Below are 12,162 nucleotides of genomic sequence, written 5' to 3'. Positions count from 1 at the left end.
GACAATAAGACTATCTCTACTTTTACAACAATACTGTTATTTATGTGTTAGATACGATATTATATGAGATGTTGATGTGTGACATTAATTTAAAAATATTTAAAATTATAATTTAATAGATATTTAAATTTATAAATTTAAAAAATACTTAAGATTTAAATTTAAAATATTTAAAATCATGATTTTAAAAAAACTAAAATTATGAATTTAAAAAATATTTAAGATTATAAATATAAAAATAATTAAGATTATCTTTAGAATAATTAATATTAAAATTAAAATAAATATCTTACAATTTCTAATAATGTTTTAAAAATTTATAATTTTAATAAGTCAGATAATTATAAATTTAATTTTTTATGCATGTTATGTCAATTAAACTTATTTTAATTAATTTCTTTTATTAGAAATTAATACTATAATTAAAATTAAATTTTTGTTATTTCTCATTTTATTTTGAAATTTATAATCTTATTTTTAAAATATTTAATTTTATAACTCAACCAATTATAAATTTAATTTATATTTTTATAAAAAATATGTCAATTAAACTCATAACAATTTTTTTACTGATCATTAATACTATAATTAAAATTAAATTATTAAAATTTCTATTTTTATTTTTAAAAATTTATAATCTAAAATATTTATAATTTTAGAGATTGATTTAGTATTTTTAATGAATTTTTTTAAAATATTGAAGTGTCTATCACTGTTTTTGAAATAAATATTTAAGACGTTTAACACTTAGTAGCTTGGTATACAATTTTTAAAAAAGATTGAATTTAATTTAATTTTTTTATTTTTAAATTTTTTTATTGATTTTTTAATTTTTAAAATAAAATTTATTACTTAAGCTATATGTAAATTTAGAAAGAAAGTTTTGTATATTTTTTAAAAACGATTATAATTATTTTAATATCTTAAAAATTAAATGAAATCAATATTTTTTAAAAGTAAATTATCAATTCTTATTGTGTATTATACGTATTTAATATGATTTTAATGATAAATATAATATATTTAATTTTACATGTCATATCACATTATAAAAAAAATAAAAACGATAATAAATAATATTTTTGAAAAATTAAAACACATCTTACCTAATCTTAAATTTCCAAAGTCGTGTATCTATGTAGAAACAACACGCACCCTTGTACTGAGTATAACAACCAAAGGGGTTCAAATAATGACCCCAAGATAACTGTTAGTGACGAAGCGGAGCGCCGCATCGTAGCTACTCTTCCCCGCTGTGCTAGTGGGTTAATCAAAATAGAACATTACATTTCGCAACGCTCTCCTTTTAGACTAAAAAACTAACACTATACATCTCTTTTCCATAAAGTGCAAAAATGAAATATAGGGTTTCGCACAGGTTCCTTCTACTCCCGCACCATACTCGTCCCTTTAACCACACACGCTGCTTCACTTCCTTCGCAAAAAAGTTTCAAACACCTCAAGCTCGTGCTTCTGTCAATGGCGGAAGTGGAAATTCTCAAGGTTAGTTGCTTCTCCACTCACATCTCAGTCCACGCGCCTTCTTGCCAAAGCACGAGTTGAACTGTCGTAAACACGATGAATAAATTTACGATTGGCTAAACCTTAAATTGAAGCTGAATGCTGAACTATGATAAGCTACACGTACACATGAGTAGTGTTTTGCAGAATGTTTTGCTGTGATAGTCGTAATATTTACAAGGAAACAAGTATAGAATTGTAAATTTTCGAAGTATATGATCTGGTCTGAATTAATATAATCTTGATTGCTATATTTTGCGTACTATCCATGTTTAGAAGCTTTGAGCTTATTGCTATGAAAGTGTGCAGGGGATTCTTTTCTTGTACCTGGGGCAACAGTTGCTACCATTCTGATGCTTGGTGTTCTCCATGCCCGACGACTCTATGATGACAAGAAGGTACGTTTTTTAATTTGATTACTCGTAATGCATGTGCATTAGAGTAGTAGCCAACGGTAAATTTTGGTTGCACTGCTGATTCTTTTTACAACATCATCAGTGGTTACTTTGCATTTCTCTGCTTGCCTTACATTGGCTATGATAGGTTCACAGACCGCAGCTCCCCCGATATCTCCCTCACATGCTACTTGGGGTCTGTTTGCTGGTATATCTGGTAGTATTTTACAATTGCATGGTCTATGAGCCTGTTTGTTTTATGCCCAACCACAGTTGCTCAAAACCCAATCCTGGCAGCCACATTACAAACGTGGTTGGATTAAGACGATCTTCTTCTTCCTTTAAATGTGTCGGAGAAATGATAATACAAACAGGCGCTATGTCATTGTCAGTGATTGATTAAGGCCATCGGGTCCTTTTTTTTTTTTTACTCCTTATTTTGTTTAGTCTATTGTTATTATGGAACTGCAAAAATAAATAAATAAAAATGATGAAAAACAAAAATGTTCTTTAACACTCAAGACTAATGAGAAGTTGCAACTTCTTTGCTGGTAGAGATGACCACTTGTCATGTGTGAGGCCTTCTGTTTGTACCACTCTTGAACAGTGTTTTCAGTCATGATACTGGAAAATTTTTCACATTTCATTTGTAGGATTTTCTGTTTGTGTTATTTTGCTTAATTGAAATTGTAGCCCTTATTTGATTTGTAGTTTACATACACTACAGAATAAAATTGTTTACCCCTGTGGCAGACTGAAGAGATGAGGGAGAAAGGAATTGAGTTGGAGTTCCAACCTGATGTAAAGGTAAACTTTTTACATTTACCCACCCCCTCACCCTCCCTTCTACCCCCCAAAAAAAGTTGAATTGTTTGTGTATCATTACACATATCTGTTTCAACTCTGAGATGTGTGCTATGACCTTGTCAACACTAGGCTACATTTTTGAGAATACTGCCTCTGCGTTCAATTTCTAGATGTTGGGGATACTTGACAAGCATGGTAAGAAGTCAACATTATATTTGAGTATCCTTTTTTTAATATATATTTATTAAGTTGTAATCTTATTTGTTGTGCTTGCAATTATGTTACACATCCATTGCAACTGGTAGTAAGAACACAGAGAAACAATATTTTGAGTTGTTTAAGCATAAGAGACCTGATGTAGAAATAAACAATTGACTCTTTTCTTTTCTTTTCTTTTTTGTGAGAAAAAAGCAATATTATGAGAAGAAAAAGAGGAAATGTATATAGTAAAGGAGGACAAGCTGAACAGGGATCCTAATTAGAAAAAAAAAAGTACAAGAAGATAAAAATCAATGCAGCATATTTTTCAAGATTTCTAACTATATTTGTTTATATAGTACTTTTCTCTCTCCTTCTATCAATTTGAATCTGACACTATTAAATTTGAAAATGATTCTGCATGTTTATATTATTTTTATGACTTTATTTTTTCATAAAAATTTCAGGAAATACCAGTGTGGCTAAGGCCGTATGTTTATAAAGCTTGGGCTCGAGCATTCCATTCAAGTATGATAACTTTTCCCCCTTTGTTTTAATGTTAATGTATTCTTTATTTCCTTTTAATATGCTCCTGTAACCATCATATCATGAAACTGGCAGAATTTGTTCATGATAAGATAAATTATGATCTAAAATTTGTGTAAATATGATCCTAAATTCCTAATCCCTATGGACATCTCAGATTTGGAAGAAGCTGCTTTACCTCTAGACAAGTATACCTCTTTAAGGGATTTCTTTGGTCGGGCTTTGAAAGAAGGTTCCAGGCCTATTGATGCTTATTCACAGTGTCTGGTAACTGGTAACAGCTATTTGGAAATCTCAAATGTCTTTGTTTGTGCCATTTGCAGTTGATACATAACCTGTTTGACCATATTATTTTCTGCAGGTTAGTCCTGTAGATGGCATAGTTTTAAGATTTGGGGAGTTGAAGGGAGCAGGGGCAATGATTGAACAAGTAAAAGGGTTTTCATATTCTGTTTTTTCTCTTCTTGGTGCAAGCCCTTCCCTTCCAACAACAGCTGATGGTGATGTGCAAGAGGAGCACAGTGAATCAATAACTACTACTGAGAAGAACAAGAAATCATGGTGGAGGGTTTCATTGGCTTCGCCAAAAGTTTGGGACCCAACATCACGGTAATTTGATGATGATGTATTTCTAATTGCTTTCAACTGCCAATGTCTTATTATATCTGGTTTTAACCATTTGCATTTAAAAAAAGTATGGTTATTGAAGAAAATCAGAGATTGATATGTTTATCTGTTAATCCTCTCAAATTAACTCCTAAATCTTCATCATGTATCTACTGGTAATTCTTTTTCACCATACATATTATCATTGGTGTTTGTAACCATCATTTGAGTACTTATGGCATATTGGCTTCAACTAATGGAGACTTATAATTTAGCAAGCTTGCAGCCTAGCTGTAATAGAAAGCAGGATTGCTTGACTTGATAGAATAAGAGCCTAAGAGTGCTGTAAAATCATAACGAGAAAATTTCTTCTTTTTAATAAAAAACAACGATTTTTTGTCATGTTTTCAAGAAATGAGCCCTGCTTTTTTAGCGTGGTTTGTATTAGTGTTTTACTATAGAGGAGTGCTAGAAACATAAACACCCCTTTTTTAACACACTTTTAATTATTGGTTAAAAATTATTGAAAATTACAAAAGTATACCAGAGAATCATTAAATTAAGAGTGAAACCTGTGTGATTTTTGTAATTTTTTTAAAAAACAGCTAATAACCAAGAGTGTTTTTTGGAGTATATTGCTAGCATTTCTCTTCATTGTAAAGCAAACTTTAAGAGTAATTTGAATTTTGAACTACATAACATGCAAATTTTGTATCTTAATACTCTTATTGCCTTCAGAGTTTAGAAGCATGCATTTCGTGCTGATATATTTTACGCATATTACCAAAAATGTAACCTTTTTGCGATATATGTATATGATTGTTTTGCATTGATCTCTGGAAAAGCAATGTATTTGCTAATTTTTGTTGTTAAAGAAACTGAATGTAGTGCCTGACGGTCCATACATCATTAAAATTTCCCATTTCAGCCCAAAGAGAGGCCTTTTTTACTGTGTGATTTACTTGAAGCCTGGAGATTACCATCGGATACACTCCCCAGCTGACTGGAACATTCTAGTACGCAGGCATTTTTCTGGTAAACCATCTTATACAAGCCTTAACAGCTTAATAAACTGAGAATAATACCTTGTGCTAATCTGTTTTAACTGTTTGTATAACTATATCACTGAACCTGTGTTTATTGTTACGACCAAATTGTTACATCCATCATTGAGCAAAGTTAGAGGCTTAGTACTTGAGCCTTGAAACTCTCTCATATGAATATGCAATTTTTTGGGGATGGACTCTCCACAGGGCCTTGGATTATGGCAATTGATGCCTAAAGTGGATGCAAATTGGGAAGGAGCAACCAAAGAAAAGGCTACTTGCATCACAAGGATCCAAGTGAAAGCCATCCTAAATGGATCCCTAAAGTGGTCATTCTAAATCCTAGCATTTGAAAGATTTTGTGTTGAAATCTCACATTGACTATAGAATGACTAAATGAGAGCTTATAAAGGCTAAAAAAACAATTCTCACCTTACAAACTAGATTTTGGGGTTTAGTTAGACTTTAAGCCCCAATTAAATATAGTATCAAAGTCTATCATAAATTTGATATTAGGCCACCCTTGACATAAAAAGATAAATCTGGCCTTACGAATTTCCCAAGGCAGTTAACCTGACCCTCCAATGTTATGAACTAGCTTTTGGGGTTGAATTAAGTTTAAAACCTAAATTCAACAGTATATGTCTGCAATGAGCCAAGAAATACATTCAATGTGATACTTATTATGAAGCTTTATCACCCAATAAGGCATTTTTTTGGGATAAGCTCTTGTGGGCTTGAATCATAACAGAAACCCTTCCAAAAGGAATGTGGATTAGTTCACCATATATCATATAATATATGTTAGTTCTTGAGTTAAAGAAAAGCTAATTCATTGTTAGTTATGCTCTCTTCTGTTTTTTTAGACAGCCAAGTAATTTCTTTCAGTGATCATTAGGAATATACCTTGCAAGGAAACAATCTTAAAACTTCATTACAACTTGCATATGTGGCTTCTTCATTTCAAATTGCTTAGAGCATGTTTGTTTCTCTTTTTAAAAACAGTTTTCTATTTAAAAAAATAAAATACAATATAAATTTGTATTGTATTGTATTTTATTTTTAGAAACAGAAAACTGTTTTTAAAAAGGGAAACAAACATGTTCTTATTCTTCTTCCTTTTTTCTCTTCCTCTGGGGCACCTTTTATGTTTGATTGCTGCTGATGGGTCCAGGTGCAGTTTTAGATTTAGGGTGGATAAGTGTTTTATAAAGCTCTGCAAATCAAAACTACCCCTTCATTATACATATTATGAAAATAATTATTTGAACCAGTGGGAGAAAATAATGAAGTACAACTGTAGGTTTTCAAGTTTTGCATATGTTTGCTATCATGCAGCGCATTAATTAATTGTTTGATTTATTGTTTATGTCACAGGCCGACTTTATCCCTTGAATGAACGTGCTACAAGAACAATTAGAAATCTCTATATAGAGAATGAGAGGGTAATTTATATCTGATGGCAATGTCTGCAAATTGTGCCTGTCTTCTATCAGTTTTCATTTCAATGTCTCATGTTTTTATTTTATCATTTATTTTTGCAATTTAAATAGAAATTGAAGACTTTTTCCTCAATTCTACATTGATCTATAACTTTGAAAAGTTATGCTCCCGAAAAATGAATTTATTTCTTAAAATAAACTACAAGCTGTTCCACTTGTTGTCTAAATGCAAGCCTTTCTCTGAATTTACCTATTTTTCTCATTTGAATATTTTTCCAGGGAAGTAATTAAATTTGATGAGTTTTAGTTCTGGCAGGCGTGGAATTCTCTCTAGGTGTAAACAATACTCCAAATGACCTTCGGGAAAATTCCTAATCTTTTCTTTTGCCCTTGTCTTGATTTTATTTTGGAGAGAATTACTATTTACCATTAACCAGGTAGTGAGTCCTGTCATAAAATCGTTAATGATCCACCACTTTATAACAGGATTAATGGCTCAAGTAGCTAATGGTTCCTTCTTCATAAATAAGTTCATTACATCGGTCTTCTCAAATTATAACCTTTATTTTGCCTTGGATGTTATTTACCTTTACAATTCTCAGTGGACTTGATTTATGTTATGACACTCTGATTAAATTCTTTCACTCTTCAATTTATGATTACCTACGGAGTCCTGACTATTGACTCTCACTCTACAAATTGTTCAGGTTATTCTTGAAGGTCTATGGCAGGAAGGGTTTATGGCACTTGCTGCAATTGGTGCCACAAATATTGGGTCAATTGAGGTTTGCCCACAGTTTCTTAAGGATGCAAATAATAATGTCCTAAGTAAAAATTAGGGTTATATTGTAAAAGTTAGCGATTTGGGAAAAGACTAAATTAGTTGTTAATTTTGTAAATCTTACTTTTATTTCCCAATAAGTTCACTAAACATGCTTTCACATGCAATTATGCTTGTCTGTATGAGTTTTCATGCATCCAACGGCAAGTTTTCCTTTTAAAGATAATAATAATAATAATAAGTTAAAAAAATAAAAGCCGGCAGATCCAATATTTAAAGATAGCCCATTGGCTGGGATGACTTGTAATATGCTGTGATTGACTGGATTTTTCACTAATGTCTTCAGTTTAAACTCTAACATTGCAGCTTTTCATTGAGCCCGAACTTCAGACAAACAAGCCAATGAAGAAGTTTCTACATTCAGAGCCCCCTGAAGAACGGGTTTATGAATGTGAAGGTGTTGGTAGAATGCTTAAAAAAGGAGATGAGGTTAGAAGTGTGATTTAATTGTCTTTTGGAACTTATGTGCTCCATTCACTGTAAAAAATTCAAATAAATACAAACTACAAAATGTATACTTGGAAAACCTCGTAATTTTTTTTTAAGAATTTGTAGAGTTGTAGAGGTGTTGTTGAATTTTGGTTCCTTTTCGTTTACTCTGCTTAAACTACTTGTGAGCAATGAGCTATCAATTAGATTTGGCATGATGTAATTCTGTGGCTTTTTTTTTTACCCCAGTTAGGTGCTTTCAACATGGGATCAACAGTTGTGCTTGTTTTCCAAGCTCCAATTTCGAAACTCCACGAGGGCGATTCATCTCAAGAGTTCCAGTTCTGTGTCAAAGGCGGGGATAGAATTCGTGTTGGTGAGGCTCTAGGGAGGTGGCATTGTTCGTGACAAAGTTAATTTTGTGTGCAGCTCATTATATTTGTGAAATATACGCTGCCCCAGACTGGTGATGTTTAAAGTATTTTCGATATTTTATATGAAGAATCTTTAGTACCACTTACTCGAAACTATGATTAATATTTGATATTAATGGATTTGAATCATCCCGTATTATTAAGATGATATTGGAGAGAAGAAGATATAATTTTTATCAACTTAAATTATTGAACTTACAATCAATTAAGTAGTCTTTATTTAATAAAAAAAATTGTGTTTTTTTTATTTAATATTATTTAGTAACAAGATTGGATCTAAATTCTATATTAATGGTCCATCGATATTTTGATGTTGATGTCTTATTGTTCATATAGAACGAAATCGAACCTTGTGGACCCTCAGTAATTAATTCTAGCTTAAAGTGTTACAAAATTCAAATTCGAACAGCTAGCAGCATAGTTTTGAGACAATTATGTTTTGAAATTGGGATACTTTCAAGGTTTAGGATTCTGCGGTAGCACTGTGAGGATAACCCATGCATAATTGAAGAATAGGAAGAAGATCAGTGCCATGTTCATATCTAAACAATACCCTGCAATATCTAAACAGCGCCATTATAACTACATTTTTGGAATATTATTGCTTTATAGCTCTGGCATTGCTTTATTGCTCTATTTATCTAATCACTAAGAAATTCAAATAATATTAGTAAGTAATTTTTCAACTATGTCATTATCTTTAAATATTTTAAAATTATTTTATATACATACATAAATGAGAGTAAAAGTCATATTGAGAAATTAAAAATAATTTTAATATCTATGAAGATATTAATTACATTTCTTTTTGTTCATGTTATCATCTTAAACAAACAGATAAAATAAATAAATAGAATAATTACTAACAGCCGCTAAGGTCTTATTCCCTTGGAAAGACAAATCCCAAAAATTCAAATATCCTCAGAGAAAAAGACATCAATGTTTTAATAGTAAACAAGGATATTTATGAACCTTAATCCTGCTCAACTTGAATTTTATAAAAAATTAATAGTTTGAACTCCAATAATATATATATATTCTAACATTATATATTAAAAAAAAGATGAAACTAAAACTGATATATATTCTACAGTATATATTTCCAAACAGATGAGATCAATATAAGTATAATATTATTTCATACAAAATGTATACTTGACCAAACTAGTGAGACGAAATAAATATTAGAACAGGTCAACAAGAGCCGGGAGATGAAAATTTTCCTCGGAATTTTTTTTTTTAGATGCACGAAATGAGATGAAAGCCCTATTTCAGAGTCAACAAACCGCATCTCACCACTTTGAGAAAGTTGGGATTTGCATTTATTACAATTAAACCCATTAAACGAACTTTCAATAATCCAAATCCACAAATTTTGAGCAGCTCTTTTTCATCACTAAGTCTATATCAAAACCTTGTTCCTGGAATAGCAACACGCATGAAGATGAGTCGCTGGGCCCCACTTCGCATCCTTCAATGTCTTCCAATACTAAAAGATTCCTATTTTTGGACCTGATTCTGACGAGGGAGAGAGAAAAGGGATTAAATTTTCAATTTTCTTCTCTTCTCATTCATTCACTCCTTTGTCCAAACGCAAAACAGTGAGCATAAGTGATTAATGGCCAAACACGAAACTTGAAAGAAAGAGTTTGTATCTGGTTAGAGGGCACGCGGTTGCTTCGAAATATCATGTAACCGACAGGTAATACGATTCCGATCGTCATAATGGTGGTTCCGACTAAGTATCATATATATTTTTTTACATGCATTTTTTTAAAATATTTTTTAATTTATTGTTTTACTTCAATTATCTTATTCCACACATTTTTCTCTTATCTTCTTTTAGTCATAAAAATAATTATACAAAATTATAAGAATAAATTTTCTGTAAAAATTATGGGGCCACTTATAAAGCATTTAAATTCTATCGGGAATAGAAATTGAGATGCCTTATGGTGCATATACCGCAAATATGCACTTGAATTTTGTTGACCGATGCGAACAACTAGTTGGTAAGATGTAATTTTCATTTATATTTAGGTTGAAGATGTGTGTCAGTACATCCAGTTGTGCTATAAGACATTGTCACATGAATTGTGTATTTGTGCGCCTAACTTGCACGATAAAACCTCCATTATAACATCGACACATTCTTGTTCTACAAATGGCTCAACAACAGCCTGTGATTACTACTTTTCAGAATGGCCCATTGAAAGCGAATGCCTGCTGTTGCCACGAAAACAATTCATTCAAAGTGACCTTTACATAATTCTGCTTTATAAAAGAGAAAATGAAAAGACACGTAGTTTGAATTAATACCTTCCTATCATAAGAATAAATTAGTCTGAAGAATCTTGTAACATTTCTTGAATTAGTATTCGTATTTTGTACGAGTACTGCTTCGATAAGATAGAGAATAATACTATACCCTAGAAGTCTGTCTAAAAGAACAACTCAATATTTAACATTTTCTAATTTCTTTTCTCATGTTTATATCTTCGTTGACTCGAGTCGAATTAGGAGTCCTCACTTGAGAAAATAAAGTTCTCTTAATATTTGTTTAATACACAAAATTTTAATTTAAAATCTTATTTATTTTTAAAAAATGAAACCCTTTATCACTTGGACTAATTGATGTTGGTCGTATTTTCATAAGTTTATATCAAAAATAGGTATTTTGATCCTTAAATATAAAAAAAATAATGACAGTAAATAATGTTTTGATGTGTATGGTATCACTTGTATTCATCAAGCATGCTTACAATCACTGCTTTTAAGAATTGATTCTATTTATAATATTTTAAACAAAACTAATTGGATTATGAAATTTTTCATGAGTCACTAATTTAAGTTGTGTGTATTTGTTATTCTACTCAAATTTAGCATGCATTTAGTTTCACGTCATATTTCACCAAATTTACGATCACTTAGATGTTACAGAATTTTAACTTCTGAATTCGGAACGCGTTTGGAGTTAATAGACATATATCCAGACATTATTGAATTTGAGTGAATTTTATTTAGTTTTAATTATTAAATTTATAATAATATCCGTATTTATTTGTTTATTCTACTTAATCTAATTAATTTTAAAATGTAAAATAAAAAATGTTTGCCATTTATTTCCAAGGCACTTCAAATATAAAATAAAATAAAATATTTATTTCTTACAATGATTTTTAAGTATGAAAGTAAATTTCTCAATCTAATCCGATTAATGAGTAATTTATTGATTTCAATTTTTGTATTATCTACTTTATACAATTATACTAAGGTGGGGTGGATAAAAACAAATTCCTATAATAGCCAAAAAACAAAAACAAAAACAAAAAAAATTCCTATTCAGAGTTATTTCGCTTTCTTGTGGGAATTTTAAATATAATCAGGTGAAATTACAATGTCAAGATCATGAAAGATAAACTTAACTATTCGGACTAAATCCAAGTAAAGCTAATTCTCCACAAACCATTTTTTTTTCCTTTTCATTCTTTTATATTAAGACAAAAACCAAATATTATACAACCTTTCACTCGTAGAGGATTTATCTTATTGAAACACGACGTAGTCGTGCATATCGAAGAATTGTTAAAAATATTTCACACTATATTATGTTGTGGCATATATATTATTATATGCTATATATGATTCGAGTAACTTATTTTTCACATTTCTTACACCTCTCTCTCTTTTCTGCTTTATAATACGACTATGGCGTAACTCCAAAGTATTGTTTTTTCATATCATTCATGGCAAAAAGTTAATATAATATCTTGTTCATCTCATGTGATATTAACAATTGGAGATTAATTTAGCACACTGCATTTGACTGTCACAGAATTCTAGGTTTATACATAACATATATGGGACAGCACGGGTAAGCTAGATGGATATTGGATA

At 30.5% G+C, this 12,162-nt stretch overlaps 1 protein-coding gene across 1 annotated transcript; it reads left to right on the top strand.

Annotated features, from left to right (window-relative positions):
* Nucleotides 1–1,221: 1,221 nt before the first annotated feature.
* Nucleotides 1,222–8,417, top strand: LOC113868431 (phosphatidylserine decarboxylase proenzyme 1, mitochondrial). Its single transcript, XM_027504004.1, has 12 exons — nt 1,222–1,503; nt 1,831–1,919; nt 2,670–2,723; nt 2,853–2,918; nt 3,389–3,449; nt 3,625–3,734; nt 3,829–4,076; nt 5,002–5,108; nt 6,497–6,564; nt 7,269–7,346; nt 7,709–7,831; nt 8,081–8,417. The coding sequence occupies exons 1-12, from the start codon at nt 1,356–1,358 to the stop codon at nt 8,237–8,239; spliced, it is 1,311 nt and encodes a 436-aa protein (XP_027359805.1). The 5' UTR covers nt 1,222–1,355; the 3' UTR covers nt 8,240–8,417.
* Nucleotides 8,418–12,162: the final 3,745 nt, after the last annotated feature.

This window comes from Abrus precatorius, unplaced genomic scaffold (assembly GCF_003935025.1).
Source record: "Abrus precatorius isolate BTA unplaced genomic scaffold, Abrus_2018 Scaffold6, whole genome shotgun sequence".
Classification (NCBI taxonomy): domain Eukaryota; kingdom Viridiplantae; phylum Streptophyta; class Magnoliopsida; order Fabales; family Fabaceae; genus Abrus; species Abrus precatorius.
This window is presented reverse-complemented; position numbering and strand designations above follow the sequence as displayed.

Bases quoted from the DNA above. Each gene is read 5' to 3' on its own strand.
- LOC113868431 (XM_027504004.1), top strand. From the start codon at position 1,356: ATGAAATATAGGGTTTCGCACAGGTTCCTTCTACTCCCGCACCATACT. The intron at 3,450-3,624 runs GTATGATAACTT...TGGACATCTCAG, and splicing joins GGCTCGAGCATTCCATTCAA to ATTTGGAAGAAGCTGCTTTA. The intron at 5,109-6,496 runs GTAAACCATCTT...TTTATGTCACAG, and splicing joins AGTACGCAGGCATTTTTCTG to GCCGACTTTATCCCTTGAAT.